General features: G+C 50.0%; 1 protein-coding gene and 1 pseudogene across 12 annotated transcripts in view; both read right to left on the bottom strand.

Moving 5' to 3' along the window:
• Window positions 1–1359: 1359 nt before the first annotated feature.
• Window positions 1360–24836, bottom strand: part of USP36 (ubiquitin specific peptidase 36) — a 45929-nt gene continuing 22452 nt past the window's right edge. For 5 of the 12 annotated variants that reach the window (XM_035301957.3, XM_003733067.6, XM_078374790.1 and 2 more), the window contains 12 exons: window positions 23779–23890; window positions 19805–19945; window positions 18985–19085; window positions 18031–18172; window positions 12986–13669; window positions 12189–12319; window positions 9641–10234; window positions 8548–8759; window positions 5377–5478; window positions 4661–4776; window positions 4131–4281; window positions 1360–3572 (listed from right to left, as the gene is read on the bottom strand). In XM_035301957.3, coding sequence (XP_035157848.1) covers window positions 4150–4281; window positions 4661–4776; window positions 5377–5478; window positions 8548–8759; window positions 9641–10234; window positions 12189–12319; window positions 12986–13669; window positions 18031–18172; window positions 18985–19085; window positions 19805–19945; window positions 23779–23890 — 2467 coding nt within the window. In that variant the 3' untranslated portion in view covers window positions 1360–3572; window positions 4131–4149. Of the gene's footprint in view, window positions 3573–4130; window positions 4282–4660; window positions 4777–5376; window positions 5479–8547; window positions 8763–9262; window positions 9479–9640; window positions 10235–12188; window positions 12320–12985; window positions 13670–18030; window positions 18173–18984; window positions 19086–19804; window positions 19946–23778; window positions 23891–24836 lie in introns of those variants that run through there. The other 7 variants (XM_035301953.3, XM_035301952.3, XM_035301954.3 and 4 more) reach the window with 2 other exon arrangements.
• LOC103793406 (ubiquitin-conjugating enzyme E2 variant 1 pseudogene) lies at window positions 7255–8456 on the bottom strand (annotated as a pseudogene).

Raw genomic sequence — 24836 nt, forward strand, 5'->3', positions numbered from 1 at the left:
ACCTCGCCTCTTCTCCCAAATACCCAACTGACCCCACTTCTAGCCTCTGCTACTATTGTCAATCTCTTAGCTCCAGCCTCGGCCACTTCTTGGCCAGCCTGGTGGTCTGGTCATCCTCACCCGCTGTCCCCTGAGCTCTACTTGCAGCCTGTCAGGCCATCAGGCAGCCTGGAATCCACTTTCAGCCTCAGGAGTCTAGAAAGCACATCAGACAAATGGCAGACGCTTCTTGTCAACCAAAATCTGCCCTGCACTTTTGCACCTGACTTAGTTACCAGCCGAGTCCCGCTAGCCAGCTCCCACATCCAACCCTCTTTCTGAATGTCACCTCACCCCATGGTGCTTCAGGCAGAACTCGTCACAGGATCCTCGTGGCCTCCCTGTATCTCCCTAACAGCACCCGCCCTGCCCTGGAGCCGTCAGTCCTGCCCGTGGACCTGCCCGCCGCCTGTGAGACCACATCAGTGTGTTCACCTTTACACACCCAGAAGCAGCCCTAGTATGTGGGAAACAGCAGTTAAGAATGGAAAAACTGACGGACCGCTATGTCAGGAGATTGAGACCAGGCTGGCCAACATGGTGAAACCATCTCCACTAAAAATACAAAAATTGGTTGGGCATGGTGGTGTACACCTGTAATGACAGCTATGCAGGAGGCTGAGGCAGAAGAATAGCTTGAACCTGGAAGGTGGAGGTTGCAGTGAGCTGAGATCGTGCCACTGCACTCCAGCCTGGGTGATAGAGCAAGACTTTGTCTCAAACCAAAACAGAATGGAAAAACCAGTCTCGCCCGTGTCACCACTGTGCCCGGCACTGGTGTCAGGTCACCACCTCTCCGAGTCTCAGAACCCCTCAACCGCTGCCCAGGCTATGATGCAAATGCCTTCAGACAAGACCTCTGGGTCAACAGTGTGCCCCACCCTCTGCAACCCCTTTGGTTTGGGTCCAAGAGCTGCCTTACCTCCCATCTTCTTACTTGGTTGTCCTCATTTTGGGGTGTCCAGCCAAACCCCTAGGGAGAAGTGAAGACATGACATCCTCTGGTGGACACCCTGGGGTGGAGGTTTCCAAGTTGCTCGAGGAGGAGGAGGTAACGAGCCACACACACAAGTCACAGAGCTGAGGAGAGCATTCATGACTGGACCCCCTGCACCACCACCCACCTGTGCCCAAGGTTCAGTCTCCTGGTCACCCCATTCACCAGGGCTGCTCTCACCAAATGTAACCTCCTGGTCACTGGACTCTGTGCGGGGACCTACCTGCCCCTCCTAGCCCAACTTCAACTTCCAGAACAGGTGGAATCAGCGAGACCCTGGTTGGGAGTTACCTTTTTAAAAATCAAGGGAAAAAACAAAGATACAGGACTCACAAAAACACAGGATTTTATTGCACCAAGATCTTGGCAACATGTGGGACTCCCCAGGCCCCTGGAGAGGAGGTGCAGCACACAGACAGGTGCAGCCATGCAACCAGGATGCGGGGCAGGTGAGAGAAAGGACCCGGGAGAGGCAGCGCTGTGCACAGGCCCCACTCCCTCCGGCTCCATTTCCAAGCACGAAACTCAATAGACCCAGATCCTAAGTCAATCAAGTTGACTGCTACGACAAAGGCGTGACTTACTGACATCTACCTCCATACGTGCACATCACCTAGAAGCTGAGCTCGTTTACTGGGCCTCATCTTTCCCCCCCATCTGGCTGATGGCTCCTGTGGAGGGAAGGGACGGGACTGCATCCAACAGTGATAAAGGCTGCAGAAGTCATCTCGTGCTCACCACTGCCCAAGAGTTAACCAACGTATGTTCCTCAGGAAATGGTTTTACAGTTTCTAGTGGAGAAGGGAAGAGACTGATTTGGAGGAGAGAAGGGAGAGAAAGGCAGGAGATAGATTCTGTGCTAGCAGACAACTAATTTTCAACTACAGAACATCACACAGAACACATGGCAGAGGAAACAGTTCACATTGGAATGCAAGTCAACACCTGAGAGGAAGAGGAACACACCCTGCCCACGAAGGCACGTGCTTTCCCTCCCAGGTAAGTTACAAAAGCCAGAGCGTGGAAGCCAGGCCCTCATCTTTGAACATTCAGAGACTGGTCCACAGGAGAGCGCAGAGGACACCCTGACCCGGTCAGGGCAAGCCTCCACTCGCTGCTGCTGGGACAGAGGCAGCCACACAGGAGCATGATTCTCTCCCACCTTTCTAAAAACAGAAATGTAAAAAGCGGAAGAAAATCCAAAAAGAGCCACCCACCCACATGGAAAAAATAAATGTATCTTCCCTTATTAAAAAGGCAATTCTTTCTACAACCAGTAACCACCCAGGTCTCAAGCACGGAGGCAGGAAGCAAACCTGCCCCAGGAAGAGGGGATGCAGACAGCGAGGCAGCCCCCCAGACGGCAGGACGCCTCCGGCCCCGCAGAGCCACACCGAAGCAGCTCTGAGTCCAACGCCAAGTCCATCTCCAGCTGCGATGACGCCGGGGGAAAACGCCAGGGAGAGACCCGGCAAGGAAGGGTGTTCATTGTCACCTTCACGCTTCCCACTCCTATGAGGGCATCTTTTTCTTGAAAACATCCCCTTCTCTGAGGATTTCCCATATTTATTTAATTACAAGTTGGCAGGCACAGCTTGAGCAAGATAGAAAAGTAATCTTCTTGAGTTATACAATCATTTAAATTCCAAAGCACTCACAAAATTGGGCAAACAAAGCCACTATTTGCATATCTGGGAAAGGAAATATATTGCTAATGGAAGCCACGGGCCTGGTCAAAAATAAATGTTTTGTATTAAGTAGTAAAATAAATGGAGAATTCTCCCCCAAGGCCCCCACCTCAGTGAAGACCTGTGGGTTATTGCATCTGCGAAGGAAGCCACAGCACAGCCGTCTCAGAATCGACAGTGGCCTTGAAAGCAGATGTATTTGCAGGTAATATCAAGGGCTCCCCGGACCCCAGACAGCCTCTGCTCTGCAGGACAGTCAAGAGTTACTCACAAGGAAGGGCTGCACAGCAGCGTCACCCTCTTGAGTTCCATAAAAGGGAGAGGTGGCTGGCTGGGGTTGGCCTCAGGGCTCTTCCTTTCTAAGGACAGGTAAGGCCAAAAGACAAAGGGGCCCCACCAAGGAAGCAGGGAGGGCAGGCTCAGACACAACGGTATCGCCAGCCCCAAGGAGCAAGGAACGGCTCACCAAGAGCAACCAGCCACGCACCGGGAGGCCACCTGGGAGACGAGTGGCCATCATCCCCCACTCTCTCGATAGCCCCAACTAGGGACAGGAGCCTCTGTCAGCACAGACACCGTCCATGAACATGAGATCACGCAGCCCGACGCAGATGTCTAGCAGGCGTACGGCCACCTCTGCTCCCCCCACACACTGGAGCTTCTCTTGCAGGACTGGTTGGAAATGTCACCAGAGGTCCCAATCTAGAGAAGCCTCAAAGGCTCTACATCGGGTCGTCTGTGGACACTGATACTGGGAGAGCTCCTACCATGGCAGCAGAGCCCACACAGAAGGCTCCCTCAGGTCCACATGGACAGGTTCCAGGAAGGGACGCCTTGTCTCCAGGAGGCTGCAGAACAAAGCATAGCAGTCCTGACGGTGAGAAACAGGACATCTTCCCATGGCCACCCTCGGTGTGGGTCCAACCCAGGAACCCAAGGCACAGCACCTCGATGCAGCCGGCAAACCCCACACACCTTTCTTCCAAGTGACCAGGACATGCCAGATATACACACCCCACATTCTACACACCCTTTGGCAAGTGAGGGGACACACGCCAGATATACACACACCGCATATCTCACACATATTGCACACACAACCCACACACCCTTCTGCAAGTGACCAGGACACACACCACAAATGCGCACACACTACAGGCACCCCCTTATACACATATATCCCACACACACTTTTCTCCAAGTGACTAGGACACATACCACAGATGCACCTACATCAGATACACACCACCTAACATACACGTGCCAGATACACAGCCCACATACATCACACACAAACACACACACGACACACCCCACCACACCCTCTATACACAACCCCCCCCCACATACACACAAACCCCCCCACATGGCCCCCCCACCCTCATGCCCACCCCCTAGGAACCGACCTCTTCCACAGCGGTGCTGTCAGCGGCGGTAGCTGAGACTGGCAGCCTTTGCTGGGTGAGTCACGGACCAAAAGTTCCGTCGAGTCTGAAGTTTCTGGAAGGCATTGAAGTTTCTCCTCTTCTCTCTCTTATATTTTTTAATTTTCTTTTCCTAGACCAAGAATCACAGGTATCACAGTTCCCAAAAAGGTTCTTTCCTGGCTCATGGGGCTCCATGCAGTTCACCAGCTTCCTGCGAACAGGCAGGGCTCTCGAGAGCTCTCTGGAGACCCACTCTTCACAACTACCCCTTCGCACGGCACCCTGCTGTCCCCCTCTACTGACAAAGCTGCAGAAGCTGCGAGGATGTATGCCCTGTCCACGGCCACCCGCCCAGACAGGCCTGGGCAGCCTGGCTCTTATGCTCAGCTGCTTCACACCGCTGCTGCCACCTCCAACTGCCCTGGTCACATGCAGTTCCCTGCCCCGGCCCTAAGCTGAGACACGCCACCCTGCTGCCTCAGGCCTGTGGGCACCATTAAGCATCATACCTTCCCTCTGTCAAACTCTTCGTCCCAGTTGTCAATCACGGTATGGGTCCGGGCCAGTCTGCTCTCTTCAATAGCATCCTGGCTAACCGCCGACACCTTGCCATCCCAGGTCAGAACTACCAGGCAGACACAGGTGTGAGCGAGCGTGCAGGTTCGTAGGTACCCTGTGGCTTCACTTCAAGAGTGTCATTTACCAACAAGACTAGTCTATACTCACAGTCAGTCAACAATTTTGAGCGCCATCTTGTGGCGAACAGAAGGACAAGAGGAGGACAGCTGGATACCCTCTCAGCTAAACCCTAACCCATGACCGCACAGTTCAGTTCTCTCTAAACCCATGACCTCGTCTGAGGAACAAGGATTTCATGTTCTGCCTTGAAGTCTGAATAAAATCCTGCTCCAAGTAAGAAGCGACACTGCCTACATTGGAAGAGCTTTGCCACTCTGCCCGTGTCCTACCCAAGACCAGCATGTGTTGGGCTCCTCACCCTGCCCAACCCTCAGAAGCAGCTGTTCTGAATCCTGCACGGATGGAAGCCACCTTCATGTCACAGCTGAGGGTTTAAAGAGGATTCCAGCAAGCGCTGAGGTTCTTCTTCCTACTCTCAAGTGATGCCCGCCCTCCACACTCACAGTACACTAGGGTCCATTCCACACCTTCCCTCATCCAGAATAAACCAATCAAGGGCCAACAAGTGCTGTCTCAAAGCCAGTACCTTTTCTCCCGTAAGCTTTATCCGATGAGTATTTGAGCAGTTCCTGTACCACATCAGACTCTTGCTCTCCATTCCAAGACACAGGAGGGGCTGGGTCCAGCCCTGCAATCAGAGCAGCCAAGAAACATTTATCAACATTGAAAATAACCCACCAGGGAAACAACCGCTTATCTCTTTTTTCCTTCTTCTAAGATAGGGTCTCACTATGTTGCCCAGGCTGGTTTCAAACTCCTGAGGACTCAAGTGATTCTCCTGCACTGGCCTCCCAAAGTGCTGGGATTATAGGCATGAGCCATGTTCTGCCTCGTTGTCCCAGTCGTCAACCACGGTCTGGGTCCGGGCCAGTCTGCTCTCTTCAATAGCATCCTGGCTAACCGCCGACACCTTGCCATCCCAGGTCAGAACTACCAGGCAGACACAGGTGTGAGTGAGTGTGCATTAGGTGCCCAGCCTAAATGCTTATTTACTAAAGTTCTGATGAAACAGAGAAGGCTGTTGTCCAAGTCAATTCATGAAAAAGAAAACATGCAAAATAACAAAAAGCTTGGAAGCAAAAAAACCCTCCAAACCCTCCTTAACCAGCAGTGTAAGTTCTCAGTCTGTCAGAGGGAGGGAAGAAAACCAGATCCAAATGGACTCCACTTCACCTAAGGGAGAGGCCCTGGGCCCCAGGACCAGCCCGACACCTGAATGGCCACAGAGATGAAGGGAACGGCCAAGCTTGGCTGCTGCCATGGGGACCCCGACCTGAGCCCTGTCCAGGGGGAACCTAGTCCCCATCAGCAATGCTGTGCAGGTCCACCATGCACGTCGGGACAAGGACAGCACTCAGCACCCTCAATGGGTTGTAGAGACCGTTTCTGAACTAGTCCTCTGCCCAGCCAGCCACAAAGCCCCTGGAATAAACTCACCTTCCTTCATACAAATGACCTGCAGGGTGCTGTGTGAAGGGGTTGTTGTGAAGAGTGCATCTCCAGAGAGCTTGCAAGAGCCCTGCCTGTTAGCAGGAAGCTAATGACCTCGCCTCTCCCTGCCTCCAATTCTCAATCACCTCCAGACTAAGTGTCCTCTGCCCTGGCACAACAGCATCCATGGCTCCCTCTTGTCCACACAGTTCAGGGACCTGGCCACGCAGAGCAGTGTGCCTGGTGCCAACGTGCTGCGCCTCCTGCCTTTGGGGCTGGTACCCTGCCCATTTAGCCACTCTCCTTGGTGCACAGTACAGAGGGTGGATGGGGCCAGGCACTCTCCCACAGAGCCCATGCAGCCCCCAGTGCCTGCCTGCTGAGCATGAACCATCACTGTGCGGTTCTGCCTCTGGCAGGGAGTCCTGAGGGCCCAGGGAGCACTGCTCAGGATGTACAGCCAGCACCTGGCATGCACCCGGCATGGACCCGGGCATACCGCAAGTGCTCAAGTGATGTCCCTCAAATTCCTGCACTAACAAGCCAACTCCGCTTTGCTGCGAGGGCAGCACAGAGCACAGCTCAGGCACAATATTGGTGCAACGTTTTCTTTTGTTATAGCACAAGTTACGTATTTCAAAAGGACAAGAAGTTAGTATCATTTACAGTATCTTGAGATAAATTTCCTTGTCAGGCACGGTGGCTCAAGCCTGTAATCCCAGTACTTCGGGAGGCTGAGGTGGGTGGATCATGAGGTCAAGAGATCAAGACCATCCTGGTCAACAAGGTGAAACCCCATCTCTACTAAAAATATAAAAAATTAGCTGGTCGTGGTGGCGCACGCCTGTAATCCCAGCTACTCGGAAGGCTGAAGCAGGAGAATTGCCTGAACCCCAGAGGCGGAGGTTGCGGTGAGCCAAGATCACACCATTGCACTCCAGCCTGGGTAACAAGAGCGAAACTCCGTCTCAAAAAAAGTGTCCTTTGAATGAGAGCTTCCTTTCCAGTACTTTGAGGTCTACAAGGTGTACCTAGAAAATTTACTACTGTGGAAAATGACTGCTTAAATCTAATGGGGGGGGGGGAAGGCCTGTGGTTTTTCTTTTTGATTAATTGCTGTAACACTGACCTTCAGGCAGCTGAGGGAATTTCGTATTTTCTTTAGACATCATTAGGCGCTGAAGCTCTTGTAGGACAATATTGATGCTATATGAATTCTGCCATTTTGCTAGCACTGATATGACTCTTGGGTCCACCACTCCATTAGAACTATTAACTCCATTCGTATTAATTTTTGTTACAAATCTTACAAAGGGGGGTGCTTCTTGGTATTTAAGGCCACATTCTATTTTAAGGCTGTATATTTGGTTTTCATAAACTGTCCGAGCCTGTGGTGGCTGCCATCTTGTGTCGCTGTCACTTGAAGGCCTGCCTCTTCTTTACCCCCACCCGTCGCCTCAGTGCAACGCTTCTGACAGCATGCTGGCCAGCACCACAGTCGGCGCCAGCTCGCGCCCGTGTTCCACAATCTATTCCATACCATTTCATTTTTATCGATAAATTCCTTTCTTAAGAGTTGGATTAATACAAATCAGTCTCCTGATTCAGGGTTCTGTTGGCCCCCAGATGCACTGCCATAATCGGATCTTCCAGACCACAGAGGAGGCCTCACTCAAGCTCGTTCCCCCATACCAAGCCGCCAGGACGTTCTCTACCCTTCACTTAACAAATGTGTTCTGTGGTGGGTGCCTGCCAAGGCATGCCCGACCAAGTCCTAAAGAAAACAAAAGACCCTCCAGCTGGGGGTGGTGCCCAAGCACAGCCACAGCACACAGGTCCCCAACACCAAGAGCACCATGCTATGTTCTGAAAGGCCCAACTACATAGAGGTAGAGGAGAATTAACTTTTGAACCCCACCCTTCTAAATTCAAGCGTCACAGAAAAAAACTCAGGCTGGGAGTTCAGGGAGTCATTCCATGGGAAGCTGTAGACAGGAACAGCTTTGAATCGGAAGACCCACGGTAGTCACAGAATGTTCTAAAGTTCATGTGCACTGTAACCTCTCCCATGGGTCGTTTCAGTCAAATGCTTTGACATGTAAGGAAGCTTTGACCCCATCACCCAAGGGAACAGACTCGGGGGTTGTGGCTGAAGGTTGGCAGGATCCTCCACATCTTCTCCCAGACCCTCCCCCAAGCTCAAACACAGTAGGTACTGCTCTCAGCCTGTAAGCTCACCAACACCCCCCCTCGCCCAAATGCATACCCATGTGGTCCCCAGGACACCAGCCATTCACAGACGGCGCATGGCTGCTGGACTCAGGGACAGCAACGTCTTGGGACTTGGCACTCCTCGGGTCTTCGCAATGTCTGTCCTCTTCTACTGCCTGCTGTGGCTCCTGCTTTCTTTTTTTCTTTTTCTTTTTCCTTGGAGACTCTTCCATGGCCTCTGGGTCACCGTCACCCATGCGAGAGCAGCTGCTGGGAAGTGAGAGGCAACAGTCAGCTCTGAGCAAGTTGGAAGGGAAGCAGGAGCTTACACCCACCCCACCTGCAGGATGGAGAGGTCGCCATCCCAGCTGTGACCCAGGGAGCTCACAGACACCTGCCGGCAGCATGGAGAAGATGCCACCTCAGCTGTGACCCAGTGCACAGGGCTCCCTGTAACATTCTTCTACACGCATTAGCGGATGCTCTACACACAGCCACATTTCCCATCCTAACTGAGCCAAGCCTGCCAAAGCCAATGTGCAGGCTGCCTGGGACCTGATATGACTGCAGAGCCTACCCCGGCCAGGGATCACCTAACCCAGTATTCGTGGACAGCCCTGCTCATACAATGATGGACACTACTGTCCACACCACTGTCATTTCAAGGACCAATCCACTGGTATTTATCAGAGGAGATTTTTTTTTTTTTTTTTTGAGACAGAGTCTGGCTGTCACCCAGGCTGTAGTGTAGTGATGCAATCTCAACTCACTGCAACCTCCGCCTCCTGGGCTCAAGCCATTCTCCCACCTCCGCCTCCTGAGTAGCTGGGACGACAGGCACATGCCACCATGACCAACCAATTATTGTTTTTGGTAGAGACAGGGCTTTGCCATGTTGCCCAAGCAGGTCTCAAACTCCTGGGTTCAAGGGATTCGCCCGCTTCAGCCTCCCAAAGTGTTAGGATTACAGATGTAAGCCACTGCACCTGGCCAGAGAAGACATTTTATCATATATCCACCTTTTAGAAAATCACATGAGCAGATAAGTGAACTACATTTCCAGACCATACCTACGTGGGGGTAGATTTTGTGGTTCTGCTTTGTTTCTCAGCAGAGGTGCACAGGTGCCACCTTGCTCCTGCCCTTACCTGTGCCAAGGTGGGTCCTGGTGCAGGCCGCCTTCTTCACCAAGACCCTCTGCTCCCTTCCTCCTCCGCTTCCTGCTGCTTGGGTGGTGGCTGTCGGGAACACATGCCACCTGCTGGTGGTCCACCTGTGGCCGTGTGCCATCTTCCTGCCATCTGACAGCGGGCAGCTGTGCCTGGCCCTCCCTCCTGTGCGTGGGGCTCCCAGACTGTCTGTGTGTCTGCCCCTCCTGCAGGGTGGTGGCAGCTGTGTCCTCTGGGTGCTTCCTCTTCTTCCTCTTCCTCTTCCGGTGGGAAGATGCAGTGGCCTCCTTGATATGCTGTGAGAGGCACGTCTCTGAGCCCGGCCTCTGGAACTCTCCCACAAGGGTCTTTTTCCTCTTCTCAGAGGGGCTCCAGGGGGGCTCGCTGGCCTCTGGCAGCTGGTGTGGAAGGGACACGAGGTCCCCATTGACCTGAGGCAGGGCCGTCGAGATGGAGGAGCCGCTCCGTGGTTCTGACGTCCCTGGGGGTTTGGGGGTACTGGACAGCAATGTGGGGTGGGGGCTAAAGGGGGGCTGCAGGCAGCTGGATGATTGGGGAGCAGGTGACACAGCCCTGTGGGGACAGCCAGGAAAGAGGGAGGGGATGTTCTGAAAGATCCAGCAGAGCTGTTCCTTCTGTCCACCCTCACTCCCCTCCCTTTCACCTAGAAACCTGTAAAGGCTTTTGCCTTGTAGGTTTCGGATACACATTAAGTTACACATACATCTGAAAGAAGGCTAACAATTAATTCACCATCTGTTTAAAAGCAGTTACCTAGGTGGTGGATGGCACCTCTATAGCAAACCTGCACATGCTGCACAGTTGCCCCAGATCTTTAAAAAAAAAAATGGCTGGGCACGGCGGCTCACGCTTGTGATCCCAGCACTTTGGGAGGCCAAGGAGGTCAGGAGTTTGAGACCAGCCTGACCAAGATGGTGAAAACCCAACTCTACTAAAAATACAAAAATTAGCTGGGTGTGGTGGTGCACGCCTGTAATTCCAGCTACTCGGGAGGCTGAGGCAGGAGAATCGCTTGAATCCAGGAGGTGGAGGTTGCAGTGAGCCGAGATCACGTCCCTGCACTCCAGCCTGGGTGACAGAGCCAGACTCCATCTCAAAAAAGGCAAAGTTAGTAAGAACTGTTGCATGCCTTGGTTTCTTGTCATCAAGCAGCTGAAGTACTTTGGTGAGCTCTTAACGTTTTTAGTCTTTAATACAAATGTGTTAAGGGAGGAAGCGTTCATTAAACAGTATGTGAGGACTTATTTTCCTACCTAGGAAAGTCTCAGGGTATCCTGAGGCAGGAAAAGAGCCTCATCAGGAAAGCAAGCGTTGGCCTAATGAGGCTTCCACTACTGGAAGCCGGGACACAGATGCACAGAGCAGTCACGAGCGAGGCGTGTCCGGGACAGGATCTAGTGCCGAACCCAGTGAGACTCTTGGGGCTCCCTCTTGCCAGCTATGTGTCCCTAAAAGTTAACCTCCCACTCTGAACCACCATGTTCTCATCTGTCAATGAGCTGTGACCAGAAAGCCCACCGCCAGGGCTCCTGAGGTACAAAGGACCCCCATCGTCATCATCCAAACAAGGATAAACCGTAAAGACCACGCCAGCTGCACAGCATTTGATTCCTCAAAGTGTCTTCTAGAACCTTTTCCAAAAATGCATATAAAACAAGAAACAAAAACACCCAAAAACTTAAGGGCCTCCTGCGTACACAATCTCACGCCAGGTATAGGGTAGAGGTGTGCTTGTGCATGTGTGTGAAAAAGAGAGGGTAAGGCAGAGGCTATGGGCGATGCAGTCACACCTCGCCCGCATGCAGCACTGGAGGTTCATGCAAATGGAACCCGGTGACAAGGCCACCACCCTAGACACTGTGGGCCACCTCAGGGCTCACCCCATCTTTCACTGCTTCCTTTCCCACCCCCACTGGCTTCTAGACAGCCATTTACCATTGACTCTCAACTTCCTGCCACTCAAGGCACCTCAGGACACAAGCAGCCCCTGCAGACCAGGGCCTCCAGCAGAGGGAAGGGGCTGCATCTTCGGCAGGGGTCTGCAGAGGAACTTGAGCCCCGAAGCAGTGCTCAGCCACGTGATGCCAGCAGGCAAGACGCCCCAGAAAAAACACCAGGGACTCTAAGCTCACTCAAGGCCTCTCGTGAAGGCCTCACCTTGCTCTTCTCTTCGACGGGGAAGGACTGTCATGGGGCTGGTAGGGCTACAGGGTCAGCCCCCAGCACACCACATCACCACATGGATGTCACAGACAGACCATCAACAAAGACAGAACTAAGACATCAGGACTGTGGAGGCTGAACTGCCTTCACCACCCGAAGCTCCTTTACCACAGGAGAACACAGGAAAGGGGGACTTTGGTCGGTGACGCCCCCCGTACCTCCTGGCTGCCCCAATACTCTGTCCATCCCGTGAGGCTGGTGATCCGTCAACTCCTCACCAGCCAAGCACACGCAACCACAGAAAGAGTCAGTTGGCACCCAGACAGTCCCACCCGAAGCTCACCTGGCTCTACCGACAGGCCAAGCGGAGGCGACGACAGGGTGAGAGGTTTTCATGGGGTGGGTGAGGTCGGAGGACGGTGAGGGGGGAGGCGGACGGAGGTCATTGCCGGTCGCCCTCCACAGGGTGCTGGCCTGCAGTTATTGACATAAATAAAAACTTGGTGGTCTAAAAAAGGTTTCCGTGTGTGAAGAGGGAAAACAAAAGTAACAAAAAATGAAAATAAAAACAAAAGAGCCCAGAAAGAAAGATGAGAGGACAGAAGACAAAAACAGGAGGTGAGGGGCAGGGGAATGGCAGAAGAAGAACCAGAAAGTATTTTTGGTTAGAAACAAAAAAAGGAAGAAAATTTAAACAAAGATCTCAGCGTAACAATCACATCCTCGTGCCACGGCTGCCTTCTGAGCTTCCCACTGTAGAGGTGCTGCACACCCACTGGGGCTCTGGCTCCCTGCCTGCCCCACCCCTGCTAGGGATGCGCCCTGGTGGGGCCCGCCCTCCCTTGGGTCCACTCAGGATCTTCTACCTACAGCGAAAACAGGGACTGCTACCTTGCCCAAACCTCCATGGGCCACATGAGCGTCACCAGATCAGGGCCCCCTTCAACACCCCACTGCCTGCACTCCGACAGCCCTTCTGTAACTGCAAACGGCTGGGAATGACTAAGACACCTTGTTCCTCTGACATGACAGAGGCCAAAGCCCCCAGACAACATTCCCGCTCCCTCCAATCCACAACCAACCAACCAATTCTTCTAGCTCTCTGGATACACAGCAGTGGTGAGACCCCCGCACACCCACCTTCTTGGCAGAAAGGGCCAGTTTTTTGGCTGGCGGAGGAGACATGGTGCTCGGTGGCTCGGCAGCAGCACTGCTCAGGACAGGAGACTTCAGTTTTACCGTCTTCGGGTCCACTCCATTGGGCGGCATTTTGGAGTGACCAGCAGTGCAACAATTTCTTTCCTGAGAATCGCAGAGACGGGCAGCTCCACTCCTGGAGGCCTGCGGGACCTTGGAGGAGTCACTGCTGACAGAGTGCTCTGGGCTGGAGCTGCTGGAGCCCCTCCTCTCGAGGCCAGCGCTCTCGTCGTTCCCCTTCAACCCATGCCCGTTGGCAGTGGCTGCAGCCCGGAGCTTAGGTGAGGTAGAGAGGACACCATCCCTGCTGTCCCAGGAGCCCTGACTTTGGATCCCAGATCTGCTGCTACTCGAGTTGCTGGTAGCAGGTGGCCCCTGAGCAGTTCTGGGGGACGGGGAAGAGGGCTGTGGAGGAGCTGGCTTCTTCACCTTCTTCCCAGGGTCATCTAGGAGGGTCGGCATGTGTGTGGGTGTCTGGGAGAGTTTAGGGGAAGGGGACCCTGAGGACAGCTTTGGAAGAACATAGCCGTTCTGGGACTTCAGGCCCACCATGGGGCCACTCCTGGAAACAGGCACCCCAATCTCGTCAGTGGTGTGCAGCTTCTTCATCGTCCCGGAGTCTTGTCGCTGAAGGAGAGCAAAGCAGAAAACACAACTGAGGAAGTCCCAGCTGGGCCACGCTTTCACAAGGCCACAGCGTATCTCAGTAGCAGGCATGACCTCTGACTGGCAAGTTCAAGATAAACTATTTATGTGGACACTTGGTAAAGACACTTTGGCTTCTCTGAACAATTCTGGTGTTTCGTGACACCCCAAAGAACTGGGACTACAGGCGTGTGCCACCACACCAGGCAAATTTTTGTATTTTTGGCAGAGATGGGGTTTTGCCACGTTGACCAGGCTCATCTCGAATTCCTGACCTCAAGCAATCCATCTGCCTCAGCCTCTAGAAGTGCTGGGATTACAGGTGTGAACCACCACACCTGACCTGAATATATATCTTCATGGCCATCTTTACTATGAAAGCAGTACATTTTCCAAGATTTGAGAAAGAGAACTAAGTATAAGGGAAAACAATTTAGCAAAGTTCTACCACTTAAACACAACCATGCATCCACGCACTAGTGCTTTCTTCTGGTCTTTTCTTCCGAATGGCTCTGGCCTGCAGAGTTACATCCCAGTTTTATCTTAATGCTATTATCGCAAGCATTTTTATAGACTATAACTCTCAATAAATGTGTTTAAGACAGGGTCTTGCTCTGTCGCCCAGGCTGCAGCCTCAACCTTCTGGACTCCAGAGATCCTCCCACGTCAGCTGCCCAAGTAGTTGTGACTATCGGGAGTAGGCCACCACACCGGAATACTTTTTATTTATTTTGTAGAGATGGGGGTCTTCCTATGTTGCCCTGGCTGGCACCCTCGAACTCCTGAGCTCAAGCAGTCCTTCCATCCTGGCCTCTCAAAAGTACTGGGATTACAGCCCTGAGCAATGCAACCTGACTGCAGGCCCGTCTTTCATGTTTTACTGGCAACCATCTCACTGTATGGTTAATTTATATAAGCTATAGTCTCCAACTGTTGAAATTAACAATACAGTACAGTGTATGTGTGTCTATCTGTTATCCTTCAGAGCACATATTACAACTGCATGGAAGTAACTTGTTATTCTCCGTGCAGATGCTGAAGGCCCGCCTCCCCTGCTTTACCATGAGGCTGTACCTGTGCCTCTTCTGTTCCTGCTGCAGCCCTCACCAGCAACTCAACGGTCTGGTATGCAGTCAGTGCTTAAAAAATATTTTTTTGAGCTTTTCCTGTGCTTAGTACGCCATGCTAATTTTCCAGAAATGGAATTACGAGGCTATGAATATTTTCATGAAACCTGATGTGTACTGCCAAACTGCATTGACTATACTCCAGCAACATACATTTTGCAAAACATTTGCTGATCTGACACTGCTTTGGCCATGACCACTTTAACATTCGTATTCTCTGCACATGCACTAGGGTGATCGTCATTTAAATGCGTTCTTGTGTTTACAAATGCTAACCTTTTGTCCAAAATATTTAAAAGGTGTTATTGTTTCATTTGTATTTGTAATAATTTATGTACAAAAATGTCAATCTTAATCAATTTGTAATTTTTCTATATTTTCTCCTTCAGTTTTAAGCATATAAAGTCTTCTTCCCTCTCCCAGAGGTTTAATAAGAACATACTTCTATTTTCTCCTGAGTTTTGTTTTGCTCATTATATTCTTTATTAATGTCTTCTAAAAGGAATTCATCTTTCCATGGCACTGCAAAGCCTTTTCACTAGCTGGACATTTCTGTACACATCAGGACTTGCACCATGTCATTTAGAGTAAAACGACTCTTGTTCAATTGCAGTGTATTTGGAAAATGACATTTGTCATGAAAATGCTAATGGTCAGGGAGTAGCACTGCAGATGTGCCTGACACAGGGACTCTCCTGAAGCAGACCTTCCGCCTCGGGCATCACTCTGCCTGTGGAGTTACTGTGACACATGAGGTTTCCTTTGTACTTTTTTTGAGACAGGGTGTCATTCTGTTGTCCAGGCTGAAGTGCAGTGGCACAACGATGGCTCACTACAGCCTTGACCTCCTGTGCTTAAGCAATCCTCCTGCCTCAACCTCCCAAGCAGCTGGGACCACAGATATGCACCAACACACCTGGCTAATTTTTGTACTTTTCTTGGAGATGGGGGTCTTTCTATGTTGCCCAGACTGCTTCTTTTTTTTTTTTTTGAGATGGAGTCCCGCTCTGTCACCCAGACTGGAGTGCAGTGGCATGATGTCAGCTCACTGTAACCTCCACCTCTCAGGTTCAAGTGATTCTCCTACCCCAGCCTCTTGAGTAGCTCGGATTACAGGTGTGCGCCACCACGCCTAGCTAATTTTTGCATTTTTAGTAGAGATAGGGTCTCACCATGTTGGCCAAGCTGGTCTTGAACTCCTGACCGCAAATGATCCATCCGCCTTGGCCTCCCAAAGTGCTGGGATTCCAGGTGTGAGCCACAGTGCCTGGCCTCCCTTTTCTTTTTTTTTTTGAGACAAGGTCTCACTCTGTCACCTTGCCTGGAGTTCACCAGCGTGATCATGGCTCACTGCCGAGAGCCTCAAACTCCCAGGCTCACGTGATCCTCCCACATCAGCTCACTGAATATTCTCTGTGGAGATGGTGATCTGTGTTGTACAGGCTGCTTTTTAAATCTGTTTTGAGACAGGGTCTCTTTCTGTTGCCCAGGCTGGTGTAGAGTGGTGTGACTCACTGCAGCCTTAATCTCTGGCTCAAGTGATCCTCCCACCTCAGCCTCCTGAGTAGCTGGGACTATAAGCACATGCCACCACACCTGGCTAACTTTTGTATTTTTAGTAGAGACAGTGTTTTGCCATGTTGCCCAGGTTGGTCTCAAACTTCTGGGATCAAATGATCTTCCCACATAGGCCTCCCAAAGTGTTGGAATGAAAGACATGAGTCACAGCACCTGCCCCAGGCTGCTTCCTAACTTCTTAGTCTGGGCTACAGTGACCACAACGTTGCAATTAGATCATGTATTTCACAGCTACTTCAATTCTAATGCTTCTAATTTCAGCTTCTGTTTTCTTTAATGTGATGGGAAATACAGATTTATGTAAATGACCAAGACCTCTGCAGACTGTGAAAGGCCCTGACTGCCTGTGTGTGGGTTCAACTCTTCATTTTAAAGGCAGAAGAAAATGATCCATCAAAAACAGTCATCCAGGCCAGGAACAGCAGCTCACGCCTGTAATCCCCGCTACTTGGGAGGCTGAGGCATGAGAATCACTTGAACCCGGGAGGTAGAGGCTACAGAGTAGCAGAGGCTTCAGTGAACTGCACTTCAGCCTGAGCAACAGAGCAAGACTCTGTCTCAAAAAAAAAAAATAGACATTGAGAGAGGGTATACCGCACTTTGAATGATCATTGTGTTCTAATGAGGAGACTGCTCATTAATCTACTAGTGAAACTGAATTCTTAACTGTTCTAGCAGAAAATTTCAAATACACACAAAGATAACTTTGAGGGTAGTTCCTAATGGTTAACATGTAACCACATAACCTTTATCATCCTCTCTCTATATGTATGTGTGTGTATATATGCATGACTATGTATGTATGCACATACACATATTTCTATTTCTGAACCATCTGAGTAAACTGCAAACATAATGTTCTTTTATCCCTAAATATGTCCATGTATATTTCCAAAGAACAAAGACATTCTCTTATATAACCACAGCAGAATTACCCAAATCAGGACATTAACATTGGTACAAACTACTCACATTTTCTGTTAAAATTTGAGGGTACTTTTTCCCATATGCTTAAGGTGAAGAGTTTGCTTGGTACCTATAACCCTAGCACTTTGGGAGGCCAAGGCAGGAGAAGCACTTGGGCTTAGGAGTTTGAGACGAGCCAGGGTAACACAATGAGACCCTGTCTCCACATAAAGTTTAAAAATTAGCTAGGTGTGGTGGTGCACTGATAGCCCCAACTACTAAGGAGGCTGAGGTAGGAGGATGGCTTAAATCCAGGAGTTTCAGGCTGCCCTGAACCATGACTGTGCCACTGCACTCCAGCCTGGGTAACAGAGTGAGACTGTCTCCCAAAATAAAGTTTGTTTGACATTATAAAGGAAATAAATGGAGCACACACAGAATGTTTGTTTGGCACATCTGTCACGGCACTTGCAAATCTGTTCTCATGAGAACAGATCTGTGAGAACAGATCTGTGATGACAGTTGTAATTTGCTGGGTCAGGATTTTCTCATTTGCGTCTCCTCTTTCTCTAAACCCAATGTCGGCTGATGACCAAGTTAAGAAATAACATCAACTAATATAGTACAAAGGGCCTGCAAACTCCTTCTGCTGTGGCCAACGTCCAGAGCATGAGGAGGTCTGTGGGGAGCACCACGACCAGCCACCGTGGTCGCCATCATTTTCATAAATACCTTTCCAGTCAGCGGGGAGCAAACAAGCCCATTGCCAAGGTTCTTCTTGGAGTGATCTGGAGACACACTCGGGCGGCTGGGAAGGGAGGAGGAGCCTGTCTTGGAGATGGGGCCCTCGGGACTTTTCTTAGAGCCTGGAATTCTGTCAAAGGAAGAAAACAAGTTGGGCATTTTCTTACTAAAGCTAAGAAGGCATGACAGAAATGAAGAGAATCAGAGCAAGTTAAGGTCAAGGTCATAATATTGTTTTAAAAGGCAGGGCAAAGGCAGAAACAGCCTGAGGAAACCCCGCCTGTCCTATCCGCTCCTTGAATCTCCCTTTGCCTTTCAACCACTGGGAGGCTATGAGATCAGCCCTAGATATCTGCTGACTATAAGCGGAGCAAGGGCAAACTGGAGTCAGAATTCCTCCAAGATTAAAGTTCAACGCACCAGAAAGCAAGTGAGACATGTCAAACACCTCAGCCACACTTAGCAGAGATGAATAAAGCGGTGAAAATGCCTCAGCTGCCACGGTCTCCAACCTCCAGGTCAGTGATAACAGCCAGCTCCAGGAGAAGGTCCTTCCAGGGGAGCTCTGTGGCAGCCCCATAAACATGTCCTTCCCTGCCTTCCCCTACGGAGCTGCTTCCCCACAGAGGAAGCGACACCGGCTGGCCACCATCCAGGGAGCGGTGCCTCTAATTTGGGGCAATACTACAAATGGTGACTTTCTCATTTACATTCAAAATAGCATCAATGTTAGGGTACATGGAATCCTGTCCTGACTTTCCTGAGGCTCTGGCTTTTACTAAAAAGGGTCCTTCCCCATGGACGGTCTCCATGACACATGACGAACCCCTCCAGTGGAATTCCCAATTACCTTCAAACAAAAAAAGGTTAGGGAGGCCCATCAGTATAAGAAGGAACAGAACAGAGGGGGTGAGCTCATCGTGGGGGGCATGAGTTTATTACCGCAGATAGAACAGCACGTAGGCCTGCTGGTTCAGAACCACCTTGACGTTGCTGGAATGCACCAAGGAATCGTTCATCTGGTACCACTGTCCGTTGCTTGCCTGAAGCAGCCAAGGATGTTGCAGAAAACAAAACAGTCAACAAGCATCCCATTATCCTCACTGTTAGAAAGGGAACTGAAGATCTATTAGTTGCTACATATCCAGATGCTATTAATAATCAGCCAGTAACGATTTCCCATTAAAATGTATAATATTTTCTTTTCTTTTCTTTTTTTAAAAAAGATGGGGTTTCACCATATTGGCCAGGCTGGTCTCAAACTCCTGACCTCAGGTGATCCGCCCACCTCAGCCTCCCAAAGTGCTGGGATTACAGGCATGAGCCACCGCACCCGGCCGAATGTATAATATTTTCATAAATCTGAATATAACCCCAAAATGTGCTTTGAGTCCCAGTTCCTTCCCAGTGCCCTAACAGACAGGAACTGTCCCTTCTGAAGGACATTTAGGCAGTCTAATCACCATGGCCATCTCCCTCCTACATTCGGCTTTCACCGAGACTTTGCCAGGGTTCTAAGGATGGGCACCAGAAGCAGCCCCTCTTCTGTGTCTCACTGCAAGTCTAAGAGTGTGCAGGTTCTCGTGCAACAGTTTTGTCAAGGCATCTTCACTCCATGCACAGATGCAACAATTAGGACTCGAATCCAACTACAAAACAGTACTAGTTTTCACAAATCAGTGTTCTGCAGAGGCCACACGTGGATGTGCGCGGGTGTTGAAACCTGGCCCAGGAGGCCGCTGCACTGACACGAGCCTCTCACCTTCACATAGCAGTAATAGTGCCCGGCATGGCAGCTGTAGCCCGAGTGTACCAGGACAGCATAGAGTCCATACATGACAGGATCACCGTTATTCTGGGACATATATGGACGCATGTTGAGGAATTCTGGATAGCCGACATCCTGTTTGAAAAATTTAAAAAAAGGCAAATAAAATTCACCTTGAGAATAAAGATCAATTTGCCCTTTGCACCTACAACCATACAAAATGCCCAACACAGCTGGACTTCAACAATCTGGGGGCCAGGTGCGGTGGCTCATGCCTGTAATCCCAGCACTTTGGGAAGTAGAGGCAGGCAGATCATTTGAGCCCAGGAGTTCGAGACCAGTCTGGCCAATATAGCAAAACTCCACTTCAACTAAAAATACACAGATTAGCTGGGCATGGTGATGCACTGCCTGTAATCCCAGCTATTCAGGAGGCTGAGGACCAAGAATCACTTGAATCCGGGAGGCGGAGGTTGCAGTGAGCTGAGATTGAGCCACTGCACTCAGCCTGGGCAATGATGTGAGACTCTGTCTCAAAACTACCCCCCGCCCCTGCCACCAAAAACAACAAGGAGGAGCGACCGGGTGTGCGGCAACACTGCAGGAGCTCCCCGTGGCAATGATGAAACCGAGATGACGAGAAGTGAGTCTTCTCCAGCCTGTGGAGCCTATGGGAAACTTGACTGTCCCATCAAGTGATTTAGGATCTGTTCTTGTCTTTGTCAATTATCTACGTTAGTTCTCTTACCACCAGGTTCCCAACCATAAAATGAGAAGAGTAACTCATGTCCCTTCCCTCCATTCTAGAGGAACATTGTTGGTGGGAGAAAAGGAACAGAATGCTGGGTTTTAGATCTTCAGAAATAAAAGTGCTGAATTGATACAGCCAACTGCTACAGCAAGTTAGACTTTTAATGAACTGGATCAGAAGAAAGGTCATGCCAAAACATGTTCCAAAAACTGACAATTTTTCATAGAAAATATATACATGCATATATACATACATGCACACACACACATTCTTAGCAGTAATAGCGGCCGGCGTGGCAGCTGTAGGCTGAGTGCACCAGGACAGCACAGACCCCACACATGACAGGACTGTCATTATTCTGGGACATATACAGACATGTGTTTAGGAATTCCGAAAAATATATACATAACTTTTTTTTTTTTTTTTAAAGAAACACAATCTTACTCTGTCGCCCAAGCTAGAGTACAGTGGCACAATCATAGCTCAGTGTAACTTCAAACTCCTGGACTCATGCAATCCTCCTATCTCTAACTCCTAAGTAGCTGGGACTATAGGCGCATGCCACTATGACTGGCTAATTTAAAATAATTTTTTAGGCTGGGCACAATGGCTCATACCGATAATCCTAGCACTTTGGGAGGTTGAGGTGTGTGGACCACTTGAAGTTGAAAGTTCAAGACCAGCCTGACCAACATGGTAAAAACCCATCTCTATACATAGCTAGGCATAGTGACACATGCTTTTGGCTGTAGCTACTTGGGAGGCTGAAGCAGGAGAATCACTTGAACTTGGGAGGCGGATGTTACAGTGAGCCAAGATGGTGCCACTGCACTCCAGCCTGGGTGACAGAGCCAGACTCCATCTCATTTAAAAAAACAACCCCCCATACACACACAAAATTTTTTGTAGAGACAGGGTCTCTCTGGGTTGCCCAGGCTGGTCTGAAACTCCCAGTCTCAAGCAATCCTCCCACCTAACCCTCCCTAACTGCTGAGACTAGAGGTCTGAGCTATGCACCCAGTCTAAATCATTTCTTTTCAACTGAATTGTAGGCTTTGTGGAAAGGTATACATCTCTGGTATACAGATCAAAGAGTTTTGACAAGTATGTACTGACAGATATGCAGAACATCGACTAGAAAATTCCTGCATCCCAGTCCCTGCCCCATCACACATAGCCACTGTTCTGATTTCTGTCACCACTGATTCTGCCTGTTCTTGAACTTCACATATCATCAGTCACACGTCACATAACCACGTTTTAGACAACAACAGACCACATCCACAACAGTGATCCCGTAAGATTATAATACCTTTCACTGTCCCTTCTCTGTGTTTACATACACGAATACTTCCCATTGTGTCACACTGCCTACAGTATTCAGGACAGTAACAGGCTGTGCAGGCTTGTGACCTAGGAGCAATGGGCTATCCCATACAGCCGAGGAGTACCGCAGGCTCTATCATCTACGTCTGTGTAAGTACACTCTATGATCTTCACACAGTGACGGACTTGCCTGCTGACACATTTATTAAGACGTGCCCTTGTGGTTACACGACACGTGACTCTACAACACAAACGATCTGCAAACACATTTGGGAAATGCTGATCTAAGCAGGACCCCTACCACCACCAGTGAGGAAAATGAGGCTCAGCCAAGGGTGTCGTTCCAAACCACACAACCAGGTTCTCAGAACACAACTCTAGATTTTTATGAAACACAGAAATCCGCTGGGTGTGGTGCATCAGGCCTGTAATCCCAGCACTTTGGAAGGCTAAGGCAAGTTGATCGTCTGAGCTCAGGAGTTCGAGACCAGCCTGGCAAACATGGCAAAACCCTGTTTCTACTAAAAATACAAAAAATTAGCCAGGTGTTGTGGTGGGCGCCTTTATCTGAGCTACTCTGGAGACTGAGGAAGGAGAATCACTTGAACCCAGAAAGGGGAAGCTGCAGTGAGCAGAGATAGTGCCACTGCACTCCAGCCAGGGTGACAGAGCAAGACTCTGTCTCAAATAAAAAAGAAAAAAAAAAGAAATACATCTATTAAAATGCCATTGTAATCCCAGCACTTTGGGAGGCCGAGGCAGCCAGGTCACTTGAGCCCTGGAGTTTGAGACCAGCTGGGGCAACACAGCAAGACCCCATTTATTAAAAAAAAAAAAAAAAAATTTTTTTTTTTACATCAACCAGCATGGTTGCATAGTCCCAGCTACTCAGGAGGCTAAGGCAGGAGGATTGCTTGAGCCTGGGAAGTTGAGGCTGCAGTGAGCTGTGATAATGCCACCACACTCCAGCCCAGGTGACAGAGTGAGACCCTGTACTAAAATTAAATTAAATTTGGCCGGGCGCAGTGGCTCATGCCTGGAATCCCAGCACTTTGGGAGGCCAAGGCAGGTAGATCACTTGAGGTTAGGAGTTCAAGACCAGCCTGGCCAACACGGTGAAACCCTGTCTCTACTAAAAATACAAAAATTAGCCAAGTGCAGTGGCACGCGCCTGTAGTCCCAGATACTTGGGAGGCTGAGGTAGGAGAATCGCTTGAACCCAGGAGGTAAAGGTTGCAGTGAACTGAGATCACGCCACTGCACTCCAGCCTGGGTGACAGAGCGAGACTCCGTCTCAAAAAAAAAAAAAAAAGCTTAAATTTAAAAAAAAAAGACAAATGCCATAGTGCCAAAAGTAGGTTTTTTTACTCCACATTCCATAGAAGGCCAGAGCACGCAACGGCACGTGTTCCAGACATCAGCAGGACATGGAATATGATAGCCGCACCACCCAGGGCCTGTCACACTCATCTGGATAATCCTGAGCCTCCCTGCCAGGACTGGCCCAAGCACAACCAGAAGCTGGGGTAACTCCAGCAAGACAGTGGCCCTGGAACCTGACTGTGTGTAACAAGCATTCAGGGATTTTGCAAAAATGCAGATTCCTATGCCCTGACCTCCAGAGATTCAAATTCACTAGCACTGGGATAGAGCCGGAACTGTCTATTTTTAAAAAGCATCCCAGGGTCACGTCACCTCTCTGTGTCTGTTTGCCCATCCTGGGCAACGGGGAAACTACAGTCCCTACTTCACAGTATCTGCAGAACGTTAGAACAGGGACAGGTACTGTGGAAATGGCAGCTGTCACACTTGCAGCTATCACTTTCATTGTGTTATTCTGATGCCAACTGTGGCCCATGGAACTGCCTGGGATGGTGCCCTGAGCACTCACCTTGGTGATCTTCCCCCCGCTAAAGTTGGCAAAGCGCTTGAGAGAGAGAGTTAAAACATTGGATGTTCTATGGATGGTGAAGCGCTTGCTGGCTGGAACCTTCTTCTTGCATCTATGAAGAAGGTGAATGAGAAAGATTAATTAATCATGAATTCATGCTCTGAAAAATGTTGTCTTCATGCTAATAACAGTAACAACTGCTGTGTAATAGTGGAATCTTCACAGATGAGACTGAAAGCTTTTGCTCCCCTAAAAATCACCTTTAGCACGCCTCAAGTAAAGGAAGGCTACCAAGGGAAACAAGACTACAGAAAATGGGGAGATTCTAAAGCAAAAAAATAAAAGTACTGTACCCACCAGGAGACTAAACAAGATTCAGGAAAAAGTTGCTTTGGGGTAATACAGGAAAGAGTAAATTAGAGCAGATGTGGCTGAGTGATAAAACCGGCAGGCAGGAAGTCAACATAAGCAAAGACAGAAAGCACGCCAACGCGGGAGAAAACAGGCAGAGGCGCGCAGCTTCAAGAGCTGTGGGAAACAGACTTAAAGAGGAGGAAAGCAGGATTAAGAATACATTCTTTAGTGCCTACAGCTTTAAACGACCTAGATATGAAGACATTCGGCTGGCTGTAGTGGTGTGCTCCCAGCACTTTAGGAGCCGAGGCAGGCAGATCACCTGAGTTCAGGAGTTTGAGACCAGCCTGACCAACATGTTGAAACCCAAAGAAACCTACTGAAAATACAAAGAAAGGCAAAGTAAGAGTTTTACCGGCAGAAATGGAAAAATGTCCAAAACCAGTTAGGTAAAACACAAAAGCCACAGAAAACACTCCTTAAGAGGCAAGAAAGCAGCTGGGTGGACACAGCCCGTGGGGTAGCTGCCTGGTATGAGCCAGTGTAAACTGATGTGAGCTTGTACTGTGCTGCATCCTTGTAGTGTGGCCCCAGGGCTGGTCACTTCACTTCTCTGTGCCTCACTTTCACCATCCTTGCCAACGGGGAAACCACAGTTCCTACTTCACAATACACGTAGACTCTTTAGAAGAAGGACAGGCATG

The sequence above is a fragment of the Callithrix jacchus genome, chromosome 5 (genome assembly GCF_049354715.1).
Source record: "Callithrix jacchus isolate 240 chromosome 5, calJac240_pri, whole genome shotgun sequence".
NCBI classification, from domain to species: Eukaryota; Metazoa; Chordata; class Mammalia; order Primates; family Cebidae; genus Callithrix; species Callithrix jacchus.